General features: G+C 43.2%; 2 protein-coding genes across 10 annotated transcripts; both read right to left on the bottom strand.

Moving 5' to 3' along the window:
* Positions 1-195: 195 nt before the first annotated feature.
* On the bottom strand, positions 196-5,659 carry LOC129181143 (uncharacterized). Of its 3 annotated transcripts, none has more exons than XM_054775888.1 (4): positions 5,117-5,659; positions 4,954-5,034; positions 4,508-4,695; positions 196-2,671 (listed from the first exon to the last, which is right to left on the bottom strand). In XM_054775888.1, exons 1-4 carry the CDS (start codon positions 5,193-5,195, stop codon positions 1,853-1,855), a joined length of 1,167 nt encoding a protein of 388 aa, XP_054631863.1. In that variant the 5' UTR covers positions 5,196-5,659; the 3' UTR covers positions 196-1,852. The 3 variants fall into 3 exon arrangements, with proteins under 3 accessions (XP_054631863.1, XP_054631862.1, XP_054631864.1); XM_054775887.1 differs by having other exon boundaries at positions 4,508-4,702; positions 4,952-5,034; XM_054775889.1 differs by lacking the exon at positions 4,954-5,034.
* Positions 5,660-7,765: 2,106 nt separating this feature from the next.
* syt8 (synaptotagmin VIII) lies at positions 7,766-22,345 on the bottom strand. Of its 7 annotated transcripts, XM_054777202.1 has the most exons (10): positions 22,186-22,345; positions 22,027-22,086; positions 19,211-19,353; positions 18,904-19,076; positions 15,771-15,863; positions 15,497-15,664; positions 15,256-15,423; positions 15,057-15,174; positions 14,825-14,958; positions 7,766-8,203 (listed from the first exon to the last, which is right to left on the bottom strand). In XM_054777202.1, exons 3-10 carry the CDS (start codon positions 19,341-19,343, stop codon positions 7,967-7,969), a joined length of 1,224 nt encoding a protein of 407 aa, XP_054633177.1. In that variant the 5' UTR covers positions 19,344-19,353; positions 22,027-22,086; positions 22,186-22,345; the 3' UTR covers positions 7,766-7,966. The 7 variants fall into 7 exon arrangements, with proteins under 7 accessions (XP_054633177.1, XP_054633175.1, XP_054633174.1 ...); XM_054777200.1 differs by having other exon boundaries at positions 22,027-22,345; XM_054777199.1 differs by having other exon boundaries at positions 20,875-22,345.
* Positions 22,346-22,474: the final 129 nt, after the last annotated feature.

Raw genomic sequence — 22,474 nt, forward strand, 5'->3', positions numbered from 1 at the left:
CGGTTTTCACGAACGGAAAATGATTACAAAACCAAACATGGAGAAAAGAACAAGTCATTGTCCGTTTTTAATTAGTACATGAAGGGGCGCGCCATGTTGAGGACCAGCGAGGAGTCACCTGAGAACATTGAGGAAGGAAGGAGAACTTCACTTTTACCAGCAGTGCACCGACATCACGAACCACAAAACAGGAAATTTTTCACTCTATACACGACAAAAATGAAAAACGCCACTCAGCATATTTTCAAGAGAGAGCCATTGTGTAAAGAAGTCACGTCACCGCACAATCAAGACGCCATATTGTTCACTCGTTGTTAGCATAGCCGTTGCTGACCACTTCACGCCATGTTGAAGGAATTATTTGCATATATGCTTGGTCATAAGGTAGCAGGAAGTATTTCAAAATTGACAAACGAGCAGTTTTATCACAAGACTAAGAAACCAAAATGGCATTTTCATACTTTTTGCCTCAACATTCTAATTGGATGGGTGTAGGTATGATACACTTTTATTCATTTTGACCATCTAGACCAGGGGTGTCCAACTTTTTCCACTGAGGGAGCAACAGCGTTTACCTGTAATGGCTCATCTAACTAACTAACTATTTCACTATACACTGATATCCAACCATGTGGATGTCACTTCACTACTACAGCAATCCCTCATTTATGGCAGTTAACTGGTTCCAGGATTCCTTTTTTATAAATGGAATATTTTGGTATAGCATAGAAAACCTGCTTACCACCTTCTAGATATCTAGATACTTTTTTTTTTAAACATTAGTCCTCTAGACATGAAATAACACCCCTATAGTCACCTTTACACTCCTATTAACCAATATAAAGATAAGACATAAAACATATATAAGGCTCGTGCTCATGTGTGTTGCTGAAAATGTGTTCAGGTTGCAGGGAAGCCGGGTGGGGGGCGGACAGGAAGTGACGTCAGGGGTTCAAAGTTTCATTTTTATTATTTTGCCTGCTGTGAGATCATTCATAACTGCAATAAAAGCCTGTTGTTCCGCCCATCAAGTCTGGCGCTTGTGTGTCTCACTCAAGATCAGTGACACCTAGTGACCACTGTAGAATACTTCATACCATCCCAACGTTTGAATGTGTCTTCTGAATGCCCTGCATTTCAACTTTAGCTTTAAAAAAAAAACTAAACTAAAATTTGCTTACATATGTATTTTATTTTTTTTTACTAAAAAGCCATATTCAATATACTTTTGAAAAAACATGATAGAGTGGAAGAATGCCGAGGGATTACTGTAATTACTTTCAAGATGCGGGCTGAAGATGGACACGGGGACGCACATTGGACACCCCTGGTTTAGAAGAACCGTGTTTCCTTCTGTCGCAGTCAAAGTCCAACAACAAGCATCAACAATATTAAATTTAACAACACAAAAGTTTGCATGTTGTGCAAAATGGAGATTCAGAATACAGAGGTCCAAATGGTGCTGATCAGAACCAAGCAAGTGTTCTTCCTCACAGAGGACAGCACTAAAACAGGGTGGTCTTAGTCACTCCTGTGTTCAAAGTCTTTTTTTGTGAACAGACTCACAAGAACCAAGCCTGGCTGGTTGTTGTTGACTGGATCGTAACATCTACACAAACATCTAACCAGAATAAAAAACAATAGATTTCTTAGAGAAGAAACGCTCACACAAGGATAAGAAACCACCTGGTACCAGAAGAAGCACACACTGATCTCCTGAGAGGTTCTGACGGCGCTGACTCAAAGAAAAATGTTCTAGCGATGTTTTCATGGGTGACGTCAGAGCTTTTACCACCCTCCACGGGAGGCGGGAGAAGAGCAGGAATGTTGCTGAGAACAACAGGAAAGTGGGTCAGGTCCAGGCCACTTTCCTGGAGATGGCTTGTTTGAAGCTCTGTGGGTCGACGTCTCCGGGTTGTAGAGCCCTCTCCAGGCTGACCAGAAGGTTCTGGTGGCACTCTCGGATGTTGAGAGGGTACTTGGTGCGCAGCAGCTCGTAGGCGGCGATCAGCCTCATGTTGCGTTTCAGCATCAGGTACTGGATGACGCAGGTGGGCGCCAGCGAGAAGCCGTCGCGGCAGTGGACCAGGACGCGCTTCCTCTTCTGAGCTGAGGCGTCTATGCAGTCGTTGATGTCCTCAAAGCAGCGCTGCTTCACATCGCCAATGTCCACCTTCAGGCGGGACCAGCTGTGGCGGGCGCCACGGGAGCACGTGCACGGGATGAGGCTGAGGCTCGGCCTCGCCTCCCCCGGCTCCCCGCTCATGTCGATGATGCTGTCGATGTTGTTGCGGCAAAGTACGCGGCCGTTGTACGCTGCGTTGAGGTTGCCTACGAAGATGTAGTCCGTTACCTTGGAGATGAGCGGCTCAAAGTACTGCACCTGCTGCGGGCCACCGCCTGTGGGCTCAGGCGTGTCGGGGCCACGGGCTCCTGCTGGGCCCGTGGCCGCCCTCCTGCTGTAGTTGCGCAGCTTCTTGGAGCCGGAACGCGACGGAGGGTTGGAGTCCGACTCGGAGCTGCTGTTCCATGGCGGTGAGAAAAGAGAGAAGCGGCTAGAGGACTTATTCTTGTTGAGGACCTCAGCTGGACCGCTAGAGGCGCAGAACAGAGAGGCCCGCTCAAGAGAGCCCGTGCTGCTGGCGGCGCCGGCACTGTGCGCCTGCTCCATCTGAGGATGACATCACATGACCTTTTAAACACAGACAGCCTGAAATGGCACCTCAAATTCAGTACGAGGTCAAATCATTCATGCAAATACAGCAGGGCAAAAAAGTATTTAGTCCGCCACCAATTGCGCACGTTCTCCCACTTAAAAGATGAGTGAGGTCTCCAAATTTCATCATAGGTACACCTCAACTATGACAGACAAAATGAGGGAAAAAATCTAGGAAATCACATTGTCTGATTTTTAAAGAATTTATTTGCAAATGATGGTGCAAAATAAGTATTTGGTCAATAAGAAAAGTTCATGTCAATACTTTGTTATCTTCCCTTTGTTGGCTATGACAGAGGTCAAACGCTTTCAGGAAGTCTTCTCGAGGTTTCAACACACTGTTCCTGGTATTTTGGCCCATTCCTCCACGCAGATCTCCTCTAGGGCAGTGATGTTTTGCGGCTGTCGCTGGGCAACACACACTTTCAACTCGCTCCAAAGATTTTCTATGGGGTTGAGATCTGGAGACTGGCTAGGCCACTCCAGGACCTTGAAATGCTTCTTAGGAGGCCACTCCTTCGTTGCTCGGGCAGTGTGTTTGGGATCATTATCATGCTGAAAGACCAGCTACGTTTCATCTTCAATGCCCTTGCTGATGGAATGAGGTTTTCACTCAAAATCGCACGACACATGGCCCCATCCATCCTTTCCTTCACACGGATCAGTCGTCCTGGTCCCTCTGTAGAAAAACAGCCCCAAAGCATGATGTTTCCACCTCCATGCTTCACAGTAGGTATGGTGTTCTTTGGATTCAACTCACCATTCTTTCTCCTCCAAACACGACAAGTTGAGTTTCTACCAAAAAGTTCTATTTTGGTTTCATCTGACCATATCACATTCTGCCAATCCTCTTCTGGATCATCCAAACTCTCTCTAGCAAACGTCAGACGAGCCTGGACGTGTACTGGCTTAAGCAGGGGGACACGTCTGGCACTGCAGGATTTGAGTCCCTGGCGGCGTAGTGTTACTGATGGTAGCCTTTTTACTTTGGTCCCAGCTCTCTGCAGGTCATTCACGAGGTCCCCCCGTGTGGTTCTGGGATTTTTGCTCACCGTTCTCGTGATCATTTTGACCCCACGGGGTGAGATCTTGCGTGGAGCCCACATGGAGGGAGATTATCTGTGGTCTTGTATGTCTTCCATTTCCTAATAATTGCTCCCACACTTGATTCCTTCACACCAAGCTGCTTACCTATTGCAGAGTCAGTCTTCCCAGCCTGGTGCAGGTCTACAGTTTTGTTTCTGGTGTCCTTTGACAGCTCTTTGGTCTTGGCCATAGTGGAGTTTGGAGTCTGACTGTCTGAGGTTGTGGACAGGTGTCTTTTATACTGATAATGAGTTCAAATATGTACCATTAGTACAGGTAACGAGTGGAGGACAGAGGAGCCTCTTCAAGAAGAAGTTACAGGTGTGTGAGAGTCAGAAATCGTACTTGTTTGTAGGTGACCAAATACTTACATACTACTACTCCATAACTTGCAAATAAATTCTTTAAAAATCAGACAATGTGATTTTTCTGGATTTTCTTTTCTCATTTTGTCTGTCATAGTTGAGGTGTACCTATGATGAAAATTGGAGACCTCACTACTCTTTTAAGTGGGAGAACGTGCGCAATTGGTGGCGGACTAAATACTTTTTTGCCCCACTGTATGCTCTCATCCTTTCAAGCAGGTGTGTATAAACTGTGGCACCCCTCAAATTCTAGTGTCCCCCTTCCGCAAAAACAAGAGAAGGTGAGGTTTTTTTTTTTTTTTTTCTTAAATCAAAGTATTTTCATGACATTAGGCCCAACCTGCGCTTTCAGGTTGTTCTTCCACTCCTGCGTCTCCAGAGCCCGGAAGCGCCCACTGCTGTCCGATGACACCGACATGCAGAGAGGCCGGTGCACCCTGGGGGGCAGTTGGGGGGTGAGGGCCACTGGGACTGGCCGTCGCACTTCTGCAAGTTCTCTTCTACTCATCATCAGATTTGGGCAGGAACCTGAGAGACATACACACACGGAGAAGACAACACATTACTCAATGTGTAAACAAAGCTCTTCATACATCAATCAGTGGTTGGACTGCCGCACTAAATCCTAGTTATTCATCTTCACAATAAATGCTGCATAATCGTACACTCCCAGCTTTGTGGGAAGACTCTCTTCTGTACCCAGTGCACCAAGGCGTGCTTGGAGGCAGACACACTGCAACATCTCTACTTGCAGTGGAGAACGATAAAACTCAACAGATAACCTACTAGCACATTCGAGGCGGCTGATGGAGTGAATCTGCAGCGTGTTGGGGTTCCTGAAGAGTTTGTGAAGAGAGCTCACCAGTCCTGCAAGAACGGAGCGAGTCATGACTGTCCCTAATGTTTTGACCTCATCGCGTCCGACGACAGCAAGCAGCGGGACACTTACCTCGCCGTCCATGTTGCACTTTTTCATCCGGCAGTTTTTGTACGCTCAGCTTTACGCTCCACTCCTCCCGGGCGTCCATGTTCGGCCTCCTGCACACACAAGCAGCCGGCGACGGGAGCGCGTCATCTTGAGCAAGCCGAGCAACACTTCACCTCCATGGGACGGACTTGAGTGCATGAGCCGCTTAGTCCGGACCAAGCTGCTAGCTCAGTGTGCGCGAATCATATTCTTTCATGGGATTCACAGCCGCAATATAGCACATAATACAGCTCAAACTCGGAATGAACGCGATACTGAGGATGCTAGCATGTTAGTGAATGACAGCGATTGCAGCTAATCATCCATCCACCACTCGCTAGCATGGTCGCGCTTGTGTGGCCCCTTGAAGCTACAACACCAACAGTGGCATGTCGAACTAATCAAAAACACTCTTCCACATCGGCGACACGCTGTAAATGTATTTAAATTCATTTTATGGAGTGACTGCTAGCCGGCTAGCAAACTGCTCCGCCAGCCGAGCAGCGGAAGCTAACCCGGAAGTGTTTGGTCTTCGTCGGCAAGATTTCAGGTAGAATTGCTACATCGAGCACAGTGCTGCCTCTAGAGGCTGAAGTGAGATGAACAGTTTGGAGCATTTGCCAACATTGACGTTAACTAACAAGTGAATGAAAATACAAAATTGTATTCCTATTCCATATAAAACAAATGCAGTATTGTATTTTATTCACTCTATGTAGTAACTATTACATACTCCATAGGTTTACACGGCTCAGCTGTTTGTGTAGACATTGACGCTTCATTAAGAAACCAGTTGAATTAGATGAGTTACAAATAAACGACAGAGAACGAATGCTTTCGGTCACATGAAAGTAGAGCATTTTAGTCAAAAGAGGACTCACTGTGTGTGCAGCAGCAGCAGCTTGTCAGAGCGTCCTCAGATTGACTGAAGCATCTCTGTCACGAAGTGTGGTTTTTTTTTCCTACGATGCTGCATGAGTGGACGAGTGGTAACCTGGTAACCTGATGTCACCTCCTCCTCCTCCTCCTCCTCCTCAAGTGTGTCTTTGTCAGAAAGCAAGGACACCTCTACCCTTATGAAGACAAACTCCGCATGTACACAAGCCCTTCTCCTGCTCTTTTTTTAATTTCCTGTCATGAGTTGACAAATGTCAACAAACTACATTGCTTGGACTGAAAAAACAACAACAGAAAAAAAACATCCCAGATGTAAATTGGGATTTACGGAAATACAGTATGTTAAAATAATGATAATAAAAGCACTCTTGTGATACCACAGGGTTGAAGGTTTTGATTCAAGTGACTCTTCTCATCCAAATTAATAAAAATGACCCAAAAATAACTTTCTTTTCAAAGAACAGGCCTATTATTTACACGAAAATATGCATATTTAACCAAATTTGAAGTATTCTTTCTCTAATTGAAGCAGCATTTTCAAGCATCAAAATGGCTAAATGAAGTAAAATACAAATATGAGGCATTTTGAAGACGTTGTGATGATATGTAGTATTCTACACTGGTCACTAGGTGGCAGTAATGTTACACTGATGATACAATAGCCACCACAGGAAGTACTGTACACAACAGCGAGTAAAAAAAGAAAAAAAGGAACTAGGAATGTGTGAGCGTACATGATCAACAACACTCTTTTTTTTTTTTTTTTAAGAATGAACAGGCACGGCCTGACCTAACCCAGGCCATGCTAAAACTCAACTTTGAACCCCCCACCTCACTTCCTGACCGTCCCATACTCAGCTACCAAGGCACCAGAACACATTTACAGCAACACACACGAGCACGAGCCTTATTATGTGTACTATATTGGGTAATAGGAGTGTAAAGGTGACTATAGGGGTGTTATTTCATGTCCAGAGGGCTCTAATAATGCTAGAAAAGCATATTTAGAAGGTGGCAAACAGGTTTCTATGCTCTAACTATGAAACTTTTTGATTTATAAGTAAGGAATCCTACTTCATGGGAATTCACATTCACTTATCACAGTCGGGTCTGGAAGCAATTAACTGCGATAAACAAGGGATTACTGTACATTTTTAGGGCAAAATAACAAGCAGAACGACCAAAAGGTACGCACCCCCTGCCTCAAAAGGAGGCAGCTATACCATTACACCCAGAAACTGACAGGTGTGTGTGCGCATACCAAGAATGCGCCCCCTTGGATTGTGGGGCACTACGCACAGCGTGTATTGCGCGTGTAGGGGAGGGACGGTTTGTCCTGTATCACACTGAGAGCTGCTGCGAATATTTTGACAACGTATTTTAGCGCCACCAGAGGGTAGACGAAGCGAGAGGTTGTGCACCATTGCGGTTATGCACGCTGTGCATCTGTCCGTCTACGTGGATTGTTGCGAGCTTTTCAGTAACCTCCTTTTTCGTTCCTGGTGTTGCTGGAATAAAAACGAGACCTGATGTCAAGTGTGTTATCATTTAAGCACCTGCGGCTCCCCCTGTCGGTCACTAGCGTCATTGCTGACAGATGTGATCAGGCTCCTCTCAGGAGGCCTGAAGCAGCGCTGTAACACACCAGCTCAGCTTGATTGCTTTCGTGCGTTCACCAGGGGAGGCAACCACACCCTGCTTGAAAAAACAACAACAAACAAAACAGTCCTCAATTTCTTCTTTACTTTCCACTTGAATGTCAGGTGAACTTTTCATGTACGTTACAGTTGAAGGTATTTTATACAAAAGTGGAAGTGCTCCTCTTCATTAGAGGGGGTACTATATGCAGAGTTATGTATTAATCCTAGTCTTTTGCAAAACTTTTCCACCCTCTGAAAACGTGAGCGGGTCCACAGCGCCCCCGTGTGTCTGGCCTCAGAAAGGAATTTTCCTGACCAGAGGGATCTTCTTCTTGAGGGTCAAGCTGGCATTGACCTCCTCGGCCGACAGCAGCGTGTGCCATTGGGCCACCGGGCGCCGCGGGTTGGACAGCATGTCGGCCCAGTGCCTCAGCTGGTTGCCTGCCGCGTCGCAGCCCAGAAAGATCTTCCCCGTCGGGTCGTTCGGGGTTAAGGGGTCGTGGTCCCACACAGAGATGACCAGGTTGACACGCTGAGGGCGAACACATTTATTCATGAGTACAATTCATCTGTTCCAGAGTTAAATTGTGTTTTTAAGTGTAAAAAGAAGTTCAGCACTTTGGAGTGTTTTTTTTCCAACATTTATGGTCAAATTCCAAATGGCTCTTCCGCTGTATTAACATCGTTTTTATGTCATTAAGAACCATGTCGATTTTTTAAAATGGTATCTGACCCAATACTTATATATTGTAAGTAGACTTTAAAAAATAATAAAACATCATCCCACACAAACAATTATCTGAAGAAAATATTCAAGAAAATTATTTGTATAAACAAAAATGTTTACATTTAATTTAAATAATACACTAAGTCCCCAACCAACGAACACAATTGGTTCCAGACGACCGTTCTTAAGTCGAATTGTTCTTAAGTGGAAAAAAAAATTGTATTAGCAATGATATAGGTACTACATGTACGTGTATACATATACAGTATCTGTGTATGTATGTAAATATGAGTTTGGATGCAGTAGTAATATTAAACCAGGATAATTAATGAAAATAACAGTAATAAAAATGATATAATAATACGTAATGATAAATGTTATTTACCTTTGAAGAGGAGTGGTCGAGCATTTGTCGTTGTGGTGGAGTTGGAAGAGGAGATATTGAAAAAAAGGACAAATGGTGGTGGTGGTTAGACTCTTCTAAAAGAGGTAGTGTTCTGTGGGTGGTGTAGAATTAAGCAGGCCTATTAACTCTTCATAAACTCTTCATAAATCACACGCTCTGTCCGGGTTGTATCATACAGCTAAAACTTAGCTTTCTCTCCCTAGCATCTGTTGGTCCCATTAGCAGTGTCACAGTGCCCTCTGCTGGTCAAGCATGTAGCAGTATAAATATGGACTTAAGGCAAAACACATGAAAATATAGACCAGTCGACTTGTGTTCGTATCCCCGAAAGTTCGCACGTCGGATGTTTGTTAGTAGGGGACTTAGTGTACATAATATATATATATATACATAATTAAAAATTCAAAAATATTTTTGAATATTTATTATAGAAAATAAAAATATATTACGATGTAAATATAAATTATACAGTATATAAATATATTTGTAATAAAATCTTATTTTTTTACAGTTCAAGGTAGAAGTTCAAATTTATTACATTTGTTTTTACATTTTATTTTTAATTTTCAACAAAGAATTTATTATAATGTAAATATAAATAGTTAAATAGAAATTATATGCATAAACGCATTCACACAAATATTTAGCACTCCTGGTACATTGCACTATTATGCTACGCGTTAGCATGCTAACATTAGTAGTAGTAGCATTTTTTTTTGCCATTTTTATGTGATACTTCACACTGACATGCTAGGTGTTGCATGCTAATGTTAACATATTGCCTTTTTCGCCCTTTTTATGAGTACAGACCACTGATCTGTATAATATACAGTCAAACCTGTCTATAGCGGCCACTAAAGGGAAACGGCAAAAGTGGCCACTATAGGCAGGTGGCCATTATAGACAGGTTGGCGGCCATTTTGAATTTGTGCGTGCACATATTAACATGACTGTGATTAGAAGCTTGTGTTGCAGATACATATAATTATACTGTTAAATGTCGACCTGTAGAGGGCACTGTGGGACTGCGGTTAAAAGTTGTAAAGATGCTCGGTTAATAAACTGCTGTTAATAAAGCCATTAAAGTGCATCGGCGACGTGAGTCTCTCCTTCCCCACAACAAGCGGCATTACAGTATTGACCAGTGCACATTGTCTCACACCAGGAAATAAACGGTGTCACTGTCTGCAACAAGCTCCAAAGAAGACGGCTTTTTTATGTGGAACAACTGACAGTTTGTGTGGATCTTGTGAATGATTGTGACTGAGCTACGACTCAGTAATTAAAGTCTACACACGGCGGCTTCATTGATTAAAAAAAAAAACTTTTTCGTGCATGAAGCTTCTGCTTGAGTCGGCATTTTGGCCGCTATATGCGGTCAGATATTGACCAAGGGAGACAAAATGGGTGGCCGCTGGCCGCGTTGGACAGGTGACTGCTATACACAGGGTCTATAACACGCAAATTTTCTGTGAGGGATTTTTTAGTGGCTGCTACAGGCAGGTGGCCGTTATATACAGGTGGCCACTAAGACAGGTTTGACTGTATCTGGATAGCTCATACGTCGCACCCGCTCGCGCAAGCCGCTGAAGCCAAAGAGACGGCATCTTACCACTCATATCTCGACCACATTGGCACAGCGTACATCGTGTACAAAGCAGATGAAGAGGCTTGCAGAACATCTATATTTTACATTAAAAAGCGGGGAGATTCAACAACACCACTTCATTTCATACCACCGTCATGCTTCTGGATCATTTCCTGCTTTGTTTCGATCGACAACTTTTCCCTTTTTTCTTCTCACTTCCACTTGGTTTAGGGCCCATGACTCCGGTAATTTTAACACAAAGAAAAGTAAACTAATTAAAAAGAGATTTCAATGCGTGCAAACTAGTTTAAGGGCGACTACGATGAGGAAGGGAGCTCACACACAAACATGGACGCGCTGGATAAATCAGCCAATGAGATAAGAGCGTAGGCGGTGCCCTGATAATCAGCCAATGAGATGAGAGCGTAGGCGGTGCACCGATAATCAGCTAATGAGAGCGTGAAGCCAGAAGGCGTCGCCAAGTGTACTGTGTTAGTCCCTCTGTCGCTTGCACGGACTTGACGCTTTACGTTATATGGAATTCCTTACGTAATATGATGCGAAAAAATTTACATAAATTCTTTACGCTCAGTGTAATTTACCTAAAAGGAGGTTTACGTTATGCGAGGTACTACTGTATGTGATAACCATAATGTGTAATCACCATAAACACATACACCCACAGACACACTGAAAAAAACAACAACACTGAAACAATACCACATGCTTTGGGGAAAACAATACGTTGTTTGCAATCCCAAACATACCGGTATGCATGTTCAGTAATATTATTTTCCACAACATATCATATGAATTAATCCTTTTAGTCATTCAGTCATTCAACAGCAAAAAAAAAATTGTTGTTTATCCAAATGAAGGGTCATGCCGGGTCAATTGTATGCAAACTGGCTTGCTAACTGCACTGTATACAATGCCTGGTAAGCATCATGGAAACACTGAGATTCTACCATTCCTTCAAGTAACGCAACCTCTCCCTTAAAGAAAAACAAAAAAGTACGTACATTTCCTCTTAGCTATTATAGAGCTATATAAACGTATCAATTCTGGACATACATTTAATCAGAGGAATTTTACACGATCGAAAATATCTGAGAGATCGACAGTGCAAAACCCTTAAATTATCAATCATAAATCTACATTTCAATCATACTTACAGGTGAAATGTTTGTCCACAGCCTTTGAACTGGCGATTTGTGCAGTTAATAGCTGCACATGCAAGCATCTTAAGGCAAAATTTGTGTCCAATCCGAATTAATAAAAGAAGTTCACCACGAATGCAAAAGCTTGTCGAGAAGTGTTTCTTGTGAGTGCCAATATGGCGGCCGTGTGGCTTCACAAGTCATCGCCAATGCGCTATCCAGATATATAATACAGATCAGTGGTACAGACTTACAGAAACACTTTGTGCTATTATGTTAAGTGGTAGCATTAGCATAGTACCATTTTTAGCCATTTTCTTTAGTTTTAACATTGGCAGACGCTTAGCGCTATCATGCTCGGTTTAGCATGCTAAGGTTAGGATTGCTAACATTAGCATAGTGGCATGAGTAGTTTTCATGAGTAGAAACCTATAGTAAAACACATAGTGCTGTTACAGTAGGGCAAAAAAGTATTTAGTCCGCCACCAATTGTGCATGTTCTCCCACTTAAAAGAGTAGTGAGGTCTCCAATTTTCATCATAGGTACACCTCAACTATGACAGACAAAATGAGAAAAGAAAATCCAGAAAAATCACATTGTCTGATTTTTAAAGAATTTATTTGCAAGTTATGGAGTAGTAGTATGTAAGTATTTGGTCACCTACAAACAAGTACGATTTCTGACTCTCACACACCTGTAACTTCTTCTTGAAGAGGCTCCTCTGTCCTCCACTCGTTACCTGTACTAATGGTACATATTTGAACTCATTATCAGTATAAAAGACACCTGTCCACAACCTCAGACAGTCAGACTCCAAACTCCACTATGGCCAAGACCAAAGAGCTGTCAAAGGACACCAGAAACAAAACTGTAGACCTGCACCAGGCTGGGAAGACTGACTCTGCAATAGGTAAGCAGCTTGGTGTGAAGGAATCAAGTGTGGGAGCAATTATTAGGAAATGGAAGACATACAAGACCACAGATAATCTCCCTCCATGTGGGCTCCACGCAAGATCTCACCCCGTGGGGTCAAAATGATCACGAGAACGGTGAGCAAAAATCCCAGAACCACACGGGGGGACCTCGTGAATGACCTGCAGAGAGCTGGGACCAAAGTAAAAAGGCTACCATCGGTAACACTACGCCGCCAGGGACTCAAATCCTGCAGTGCCAGACGTGTCCCCCTGCTTAAGCCAGTACACGTCCAGGCTCGTCTGACGTTTGCTAGAGAGAGTTTGGATGATCCAGAAGAGGATTGGCAGAATGTGATATGGTCAGATGAAACCAAAATAGAACTTTTTGGTAGAAACTCAACTTGTCGTGTTTGGAGGAGAAAGAATGGTGAGTTGAATCCAAAGAACACCATACCTACTGTGAAGCATGGAGGTGGAAACATCATGCTTTGGGGCTGTTGTTCTACAGAGGGACCAGGACGACTGATCCGTGTGAAGGAAAGGATGGATGGGGCCATGTGTCGTGCGATTTTGAGTGAAAACCTCATTCCATCAGCAAGGGCATTGAAGATGAAACGTAGCTGGTCTTTCAGCATGATAATGATCCCAAACACACTGCCCGAGCAACGAAGGAGTGGCCTCCTAAGAAGCATTTCAAGGTCCTGGAGTGGCCTAGCCAGTCTCCAGATCTCAACCCCATAGAAAATCTTTGGAGCGAGTTGAAAGTGTGTGTTGCCCAGCGACAGCCGCAAAACATCACTGCCCTAGAGGAGATCTGCGTGGAGGAATGGGCCAAAATACCAGGAACAGTGTGTTGAAACCTTGAGAAGACTTCCTGAAAGCGTTTGACCTCTGTCATAGCCAACAAAGGGAAGATAACAAAGTATTGACATGAACTTTTCTTATTGACCAAATACTTATTTTGCACCATCATTTGCAAATAAATTCTTTAAAAATCAGACAATGTGATTTCCTAGATTTTTTTCCCTCATTTTGTCTGTCATAGTTGAGGTGTACCTATGATGAGATTTGGAGACCTCACTCATCTTTTAAGTGGGAGAACGTGCGCAATTGGTGGCGGACTAAATACTTTTTTGCCCAGGTGTTTGTCAGGTGTGCGTTAGCATGCTAATATTAGCATAGTAGCATTTATTTGACATTGCATACCTCTAGTTATAATTAAAATCAAGTATTTCTTTTACAGTTTGAAGTAAAAGTTAAAATTTATTCATAAATATATTTCTACATTTTATATTTTGAGTACCGTAAATCACGGTGTATAAACCGTGCTTTTTTCCACCGATAAGATGCCATAAATCGGGGTGCGGTTTATACCCGATGACAAGTCTTAACCAGACAGAAATTGACCAGAAGCAGACTTGAGAAAAGCCGTCTGTGGGTCAGACAGTTGCTTTGACTTTAGCGCCCTCTGCTGTACAGTTGCTGAAAGTGCAATTCCTTTTTCACTTATCTGACTGTTGTGTGTCTGTATTTTGACACAGTGAAACGATCTCCATATATACTGAAGCTAACCTAAGCTTCCATTAAAACATTGCAGATGGTTTCAAATACAATACAACGTTGGAGTTTATTCAAAGTCATTTTCCCATTTTGTGACGAGCGTTGTCGAAATTTGGCCCCCTCTTCCTACCGTTCAAGGGTAAAAGTCGCTCAGGTCATCGGTCAACCTGCAACGCTGCTGCTCACCTCAGGTCTCAGCCTGAGGTTAGCATCAACAGGCCCTGAGCTAGCACCGGAGCTAACGCGACCAAACTCTCCGTCTGCCGGTATGCAGAAGAGTTTGGGAACCGGGCAGCAGGACGGCAGCACGGTGTGGACGAGTCAGTCATCCGGCGTTGGAGAGCGGACATCATCGGCAAGTTGACAGCCAACTTTTCTTACATGAATTCCATTTCAGATGAATTGATGGACGGCAGATTTGTCCTTTCTTCTTCTTTTTGAAATTGCTTAGTACCTTTACCCACGTTGATTTGAGACGAAAGAGTTGGCAAGCATTTCTGAAGTAAAAATTTTTTTTTCCCCTGCCGTGAGCCTGAAAATGGGGGTGCGGTTAAAACATGGGTGCGGTTTATACACCGTGATTTATGGTAAATAAAAATATAATAAATAAATCAATAATACATAAATAAAATAATTATAAATATATTCATAATTAAAAATTATTATTATTATTTTTTTTACAGTTTAAGATAAAAATTTAAATTTTTCCTCTAAAAATGTCAGAAAACAATGGAAATCAACCTGCTCCATGAGTTTCTTGTCGTGCTCCTGGGTGGTTCCTGTCTGGCACCACCTACCTGTATTTGCTCCAGGGTGACTTTGAAGGTGAAGGCCTCGTTGTAGTACGGGTTTAGCGTGTTGCTCTTGATGGACGTCTTCTTTTTCTTCCACTTCCTCTTGTCCAGAGCCAACTGCACCTTCACATACGGATCTCAACACAAAACACAAAGAATTCTTTTTAACTTCAGACGACTACGGTGACGCCAGGCCCCGCCCCTTTTAGCAGAACCGCAAGATGTGACGTCTGACCTGAACTCCCGTCTAGGTCGGTGCTTTTGAGGTTCTTGGCCTCCAGGATGACCACGGTCAGCTTGCTGGAGGTGGGAACATACCGCAGCGAGAAGCAGATCTCTCCCAGGTTCTCCTCCTGCAGCCAATCAGCATTGGCATATGCAAATGAGCTTGTGTGCTCTGTCACGCGCTATTGCGGTTGTGAGCGCCGCTTAACCTCCATCGTCGAGGGCTCCTCCAGATCTCGCCACTCCTCAATGACGTGGTTCCAGTCTACTTGGCCCAGTTTCAGCCTGAGCTCGCCGATCATGTCGTGTTTGGAGAACCTGTCAAAGTCAAACACCTGCAAGACGGCCGTGGACTTGACCAGCGTCGCCTTGGAGATCTGTTGCCACACACACACGTCATCTTCTTCTAACCACACACAGGAAGTGACCCAGGAGTCGGGCTCTGCCCACCTGGAAGTTGAAGTGCTCGTTGAAGATGGCGTTCAGTGTGTTCTTCAGCACTTTGGTCTCGCAGGTCTTGGTTTTGTCAGGGAGGATGTAAACCTTGACGTACGGGTCTGATGTCCCCCCGATGTCCATGGCCTTCAGGCTGCTGGCTTGTTTGATGCCCACCATCAGCTGCACGGGCATGACATCATACACAACTGTGTTAGCGTACAGGCTAGTTTGGCAGCTTAGCGTGAGTGCTGGTAATTGGATGGGCGGAGTTTAGGATTTGGGTCACCTCGGACAGAGCAGCGTTGAACTCCAGCGAGTAGAGCAGTTTCCCTCGCGGCTGCTTGTTGACGCCAGAATGCTCACCCGCGCCGGGTTGAACCTGTCATCAGAAAAAACAAAACAAAAGTAAACACCACATAGCGGACTCGGGTCAACAACATTGGCAGTAACTGCCGTGGCTGTAGGTAACCTCCTAATGTAGTTTAGCATTTTAACCTTTTTATAAACCCGAACGCTCGAACCCAACAACGTCTTTACACGTCTTTTATGTTTTTTTGCGCAAGAGTCCAAAAAGTCTAATGGATTTCACTTCAGAGCACTTTTAAGCCACGAAAACGGCCACGAGGTGGCAGAAGTGCATTTGATAAGCGCTCGGCAGAGATCGCGTGGACGGGCGGGGGGGGGAATCACACATGACAGGAAGCAGGAAGTAAGAAAGTGTGGAGGAGTGTAGCGTGCAGAAGGTTACACATTGTAGGGACATGTTAACACATGCACTGGCACGCACACGCGTGCACACACGTAGTTCAGTTTCAAATGTGAAAATTGTAAATACTTCATGGTGTTACGCTGCTGTAAACCTGAAATTCCTGACTTATAAAGGCATATCTTATCTTATCTTATCTTATCTTAAGAAATAGTTTGATGTAAAACGACCCCTTTTTTGTGTTCTTTATGTTGGTATAGTTGTTTAGATACTTGATCTGTCACAAAAGCAAAAACCATTTGTGTCAAACTGAAAGTTATGCTTGAAACGTACCTTTTCGCAAAAAGCTGGTTTTCTCCCTTTTTTAGTGGGGAGCTGATATTTTCCTGAAACTCACCTATGATCTACTGATGATTACTAAAGAAGGGAAAAAGGTAGAAACAAACTTTTTTTCTGTGATGAAAGATGGGAGAAATCTTTCTTTTGGTAGGTTCCGTGTTTATATAGCCATACAACACAATATTCTGTGTGGCTTGAAAGATCAGTCAGAAATGGCCAAAATGGAACTGAAGGGGTTGAATTTTGAAAAATGACTGGGATTGAATGAGTTACGTGTCAGGAGTGGTCACAGACGCTTGAAAGTCAGCTGCTGACTCAGCAGTTTGCTCCTTACCGCTAATACAACATTGGTTCTATTGCTGCTGTGTTGTGCGGTATACTTGGTTCATAAATGTGGTCAATGTGGTCAAAGAGTGAAGAGATTTCCTTACCCCTCCTCATGCACTCCAAACCATGATTCAAGGTCAACAATGAACTTGTGCTTTATGACTTTTCACATGTAGGAAATCTAATCCTATCTAAACGCCCGCCCTCTTTGTACTTTAGCGAAATAAACACTACGTTTATCATTTACATTTACAATAAGCTGCTTAACAATTATTTCGTTAGGTTTCATTATTACTGACTACAACCCCTGGCAAAAATGATGGAATCGCCAGTCTCGGAGGATGTTCATTCAGTTGTTTAATTTTGTAGAAAAAAAGCAGATCACAGACATGACACAAAACTAAAGTCATTTTAAATGGCAACTTTCTGGCTTTAAGAAACACTAAAAGAAATCAAGAAAAAAAGATGTGGTAGTCAGGAACAGTTACTTTTTTAGACCAATCAGAGGGAAACAATTATGGAATCACTCAATTCTGAGGAAAAAATTATGGAATCATGAAAAAAACAACAAAAGAATACTTCAAACACACCACTAGTACTTTGTTGCACCACCTCTGGCTTTTATAACAGCTCGCAGTCTCAGAGGCATGGACTTAATGAGTGACAAACAGTACTCTTCATCAATCTGGCTCCAACTTTCTCTGATTGCTTTTGCCAGATCAGCTTTGCAGGTTGGACCATTTTCTTCAACTTCCACCACAGATTTTCAATTGGATTGAGATCCGGACTATTTGCAGGCCATGACATTGACCTTGTGTGTCTTTCTTCAAGGAATGTTTTTGCATCCTGAAAAATGATTTCATCATCCCCAAACGCCCTTTCAATTGATGGGATAAGAAAAGTGTCCAAAATGTCAACGTAAACTTGTGCATTTCTTGAAGATGTAATGACAGCCATCTCCCCAGTGCCTTTACCTGACATGCAGCCCCATATCATCAATGAATGTGGAAATGTGCATGTTTTCTTCAGGCAGTCATCTTCATAAATCTCATTGGAACGGCACCAAACAAAAGTTCCAGCATCATCACCTTGCTCAATGCAGATTCGCGATTCATCACTGAATATGACTTTCATCCAGTCATCCACAGTCCACGATTGCTTTTCCTTAGCCTATTGTAACCTTTTTTTTTCTGTTTAGGTGTTAATGATGGCTTTCGTTTAGCTTTCCTGTATGTAAATCCCATTTCCTTTAGGCGGTTTCTTACAGTTCGGTCACAGACGTTGACTCCAGTTTCCTCCCATTTGTTCCTCATTTGTTTTGCTGTGCATTTTCTGTTTTCAGGACATATTGCTTTGTTTTCTGTCTTGACGCTTTGATGTCTTCCTTGGTCTACCAGTATGCTTGCCTTTAACAACCTTCCCATGTTGTTTGTACTTGGTCCAGATTTTAGACACAGCTGACTGTGAACAACCAACATCTTTTGCAACATTGTGTGATGATTTACCTTCTTTAAGAAGTTTGATAATCCTCTCCTTTGTTTCAATTGACATCTCTTGTGTTGGAGCCATGATTCATGTCAGTCTACTTGATGCAACAGCTCTCCAAGGTGTGATCACTCCTGTTTAACTGCAGACTAATGAGCAGATCTAATCTGATGCAGGTATTAGTTTTGGGAATGGAAATTTACAGGATGATTTCATAATTTTTTCCTCAAAATTGAGTGATTCCATAATTTTTTCCCTCTGATTGGTCTAAAAAAGTAACTGTTCCTGACTACCACATCTTTTTTTCTTGATTTCTTTTAGTGTTTCTTAAAGCCAGAAAGTTGCCATTTGAAATGACTTTAGTTTTGTGTCATGTCTGTGATCTGCTTTTTTTCTACAAATTTAAACAACTGAATGAACATCCTCCGAGAATGGTGATTCCATCATTTTTGCCAGGGGTTGTATATCCTCCAGACTACAGTAGTTCACTTTTAAAAGCATAGATACGATATGGCGGGATTAGTCATATCATGATTGGCCACCAGAGGGCTCTACAGCTTACCAACGCCGAGGTGGTTTTTCCGCTCAGCGATGCAAGCTTGACGTGCGCGTCGCGCCTCTGCTGGCGCCTCTTCTTCCTGCGTCTTCTGCAGCAGCAGACACACACGCACACGCAGAATAGTAACACTAGAAGAGCGCCCACGGCCAGCAGGAGGTAGACAACCCATGGAGACACTGCAGGGGACACAATGGGGCGCCAGAGAGACGCTTTAATGACAGTACCAGCTGGTACTGGGAACATACCTGTAAACCGGGTCTAGTCTACTTAGAGTAGATTTTGAGGAAATAGACTGGTGTGGTGAACTCACAGGGAATTTTGCCCAGTATTCCATGGACTATGTCGCTGGCAGTGCTGTTGTTGGAGAGGATGAGTGAGGTCAAGGAGGCGGGTGAAGACTGGGTGGGCTTAAAAAATGGAAGGATGCTTGGCAGCGTGATCATGATGTGGATTCTGGAGGGGAGACAAGTGATGAGGTTGATAATCCATCCATCTTCTATGCCACTTCTCCTCTTTAGGGTCGCGGGGGCATGCTGGAGCCTATCCCAGCTGACTTCGGGCGACAGGCGGGGTACACCCTGGACTGGTGGCCAGCCAATGGCAGGGCACATATAGACAAACAAGCATTCACACTCACATTCATACCTATGGACAATTTAGAGTCTGCAATTAACCTAACATGCATGTTTTTGGAATGTGGGAGGAAACCGGAGTACCGGGAGAAAACCCACACACACACGGGGAGAACATGCAAACTCCACACAGAAATGCCCAAGGGAGATCTTCCTGATCTCCAGACTGTTACTGTGTTGGCCAACATGCTAACCACTAGACAACCGTGTGGCCGAGGTTGATCATGTCTGATTCCTGTACTGTTTACGCCTGCAGGGGGCAGAAGAGATGGACATATAGACATAAAAATTACCTAATATAGTAAGAGAAAATAAGGCATAGAAAACTTGTTTACAGCCTTCTAAATACGCCTGTTAACATTATTAGAGCCCTCTACAGTAGACATGAAATAACAGCCCTACATTCACCTTTGCACTCTTGCTTGCTGCTGTAACAGATGAATTTCCCTGCTGTGGGATTAATAAACTACTACTACTACTACTACTACTCCTATTACCCAATATAGTAGACACAATAAGAGAAAATAAGATATTTAAGACCTAAATAGGACTTCTGCTCATGTGTGTTGCTGTAAATGTGTTCCGGTGCAAGCCGAGCAGACAGGAAGTGACGTCGCGGGGCTCAGAGTTTAGTTTAGCTTGGCATGGTAGTCCGTGTTAGGGATTATTGTGCTTGTTGTGAGATCATTCAAACCCGCAAGAACAGCCTGCTGTTCCAGGTGATCAGGTGAAATCGGGCGCTTGTGTGTGTCACCCGACATTACTGACACTTACTGACCAATGTACTGTAGAATACTACATATCACGTCTTTGAATGCAGCTTCTGAATACCTTAAATTTGTCTTTGCCAATTTTGCCATTTTTATGCTTGAAAATGCTTCATTTAGGCAAAATATACGCAACATTTGCTTAAATATGCAGATTTTCTAATAGGTCGTATTCAACCACAAAACACCATTATTTACAGTATTAATATAGTTTTGAAAAACCGTGATAGTGAACCCCCAAAATTTGAAGCACCAGGTGGCGAGAGTTGACTGTATTTGCACAGTATCTCAGGGGGTTGCCATGATATGCTGTGACCTCTAAGCTAGTGTTAAAAGTCTTTGTTGACAATATTGCTCAGCATTTACACACCACGTTCATCCAATCATGCACCAGTGCTTCCTAAAGAAGACAAGTAGTTTGACAGCTCAAGGCCTCCGCCATCAACAAACATCCACACACACAGCAAACAAATGATATAAACTAGAAGCTAGTATTAAGGTCTTGGCAGCATGTTTTGTGATGATGACCAAAAAGGTAGTCAGGAAAACGTGTGTAGAAAAATAAAAGTACTCACTGATGGTCAGGGCAACATCTCCTGGAAGGATTTCACACTTTTTCACTAGGAAGAAGAGGAGGAGGAAGAAGAGGAGGAGGAGGAAGAAGTGGCGTCCAGTGGGGAGGGAGGCGGAGCAAGACTTTTCTTCAAAAACAATTCCCGAGCCGCTTGATGGAAGAGGAAATGTCTCCTCCCTCCTGTGCGTCCACACCGTGACTAGCCAGGAAGCTGTGGCTAATGAGTCCACCACATTTCCTCTTCCCCTCTCAAGTCACCCGTGTGTGTGCGCGTGTGCGAGAGTGAGCTATGTCAGACATGGCACATTTTCAAAAGTATATTAATTAATAAATCACTGTTTCATGGTTGAATACAACCTATTATTAGTCCAACAATGTGCTTAAATGTGACATATTTTTTGGCTTAAATGAAGCATTTAAGCATAAAAATGACTAAAAGAAGTAAAATTCAAACATAAAGGCATTTAAAAGACACATTCAAAGACATAAGCCTCTTTTCTGTACACAGGTTCACTGTCTTATTTTCTCTTATGTCTACAATAGTGGGTAATAGGAGTGTAAAGGTGACTCTTGACGTTATTTCATGTCTACAGGGCTCAAATAATGTTAAATCCCCTATTTAGAAGGTCATAAACACTTTTTCCATTTTCTCTTATGTCTACCATATTGGATAATTGGAGTGACTATAGGGTTGTTATTTCATGTATAGAGGGTTTTATTGTTAAACGCCGTATTTAGAAGGTCGTAAACTTATTTTCTCTTATTATGTCTACTATATTTGTTAATAGGAGTGTAAAGGTGACTATGGGGTGTTACTTCATGTCTTTTAATAGAAGGCTCTAATAATGTTAAAAGCGTATTTAGAAGGTGGTTAACAGGTTTTCTATGCTCTAACTACCAAAATATTCCATTTATAAATAAGGAATCCTACTTCTCAGTCGGGTCTGGAAACAATTAACCACAACATAGGAGGGATTACGGTACTGAAAATCCACTGGGTTCCTGACACTACAACGCAACAACTCCATGAGGTTTGATGAGTTGGGAAATAAAGTTCTATTCAAAACAAAGAAATGGTCTTCCTGACAGTCAACGCTGCTGAGAAACCAGTTCTTGTGCCACAGGCTGTTTAGGCGCTTGTTTGCTCACTCACGTGCCGCAACCCACCAATGGCTCGTTTCATGGGAGGTCAAATTCTGACGGACGCCAGTCACTTGGAACAAAAAGACACAGAAGATGACGAGGTAGCAGATAAGAACATTCTCCTGAAAACACGACACAAAGAATGAAAACAGCAAAAAAAAATTCTTACCAAAATAAAAAGCACCTTACACAGACACTTTCTATCGTTTCAGTCTCATGCCAACCTTGTTGCTCCGGCGTGGGGCTGGAGGTCCGTCATCTTGCTTCTGCTTCGGCCTGCGGCGGCAGTAGCAGCACCACGCCTGCTGAGCACACACACCAAACAAGAGCAGGAGGAGGGAGCAGGAGTACGGTCTTGAGGCAACAGCAAGAGGACGAGTCAAAGAACACGCTTCTGCTTCATCGAGTGCTGATTTTCTACAAAAGGCCGCAGTCGTTAATCACAAAGTAGTTGGACA

Source organism: Dunckerocampus dactyliophorus, chromosome 5, assembly GCF_027744805.1.
Source record: "Dunckerocampus dactyliophorus isolate RoL2022-P2 chromosome 5, RoL_Ddac_1.1, whole genome shotgun sequence".
NCBI classification, from domain to species: Eukaryota; Metazoa; Chordata; class Actinopteri; order Syngnathiformes; family Syngnathidae; genus Dunckerocampus; species Dunckerocampus dactyliophorus.

Coding starts and splice junctions, on each gene's coding strand:
- LOC129181143 (XM_054775887.1), bottom strand. CDS start 5,195: ATGGACGCCCGGGAGGAGTGGAGCGTAAAGCTGAGCGTACAAAAACTG. Junction 5,035..5,116: donor AGTGCAACATGGACGGCGAG/GTAAGTGTCCCG, acceptor CCGTTCTTGCAG/GACTGGTGAGCTCTCTTCAC. Junction 2,672..4,507: donor AGAACAACCTGAAAGCGCAG/GTTGGGCCTAAT, acceptor TGTCATCCTCAG/ATGGAGCAGGCGCACAGTGC.
- syt8 (XM_054777198.1), bottom strand. CDS start 19,511: ATGTGCCCTGCCATTGGCTGGCCACCAGTCCAGGGTGTACCCCGCCTG. Junction 15,864..18,903: donor GAAAAACCACCTCGGCGTTG/GTAAGCTGTAGA, acceptor TTCTGATGACAG/GTTCAACCCGGCGCGGGTGA. Junction 15,665..15,770: donor TCAACGCTGCTCTGTCCGAG/GTGACCCAAATC, acceptor ATGCCCGTGCAG/CTGATGGTGGGCATCAAACA.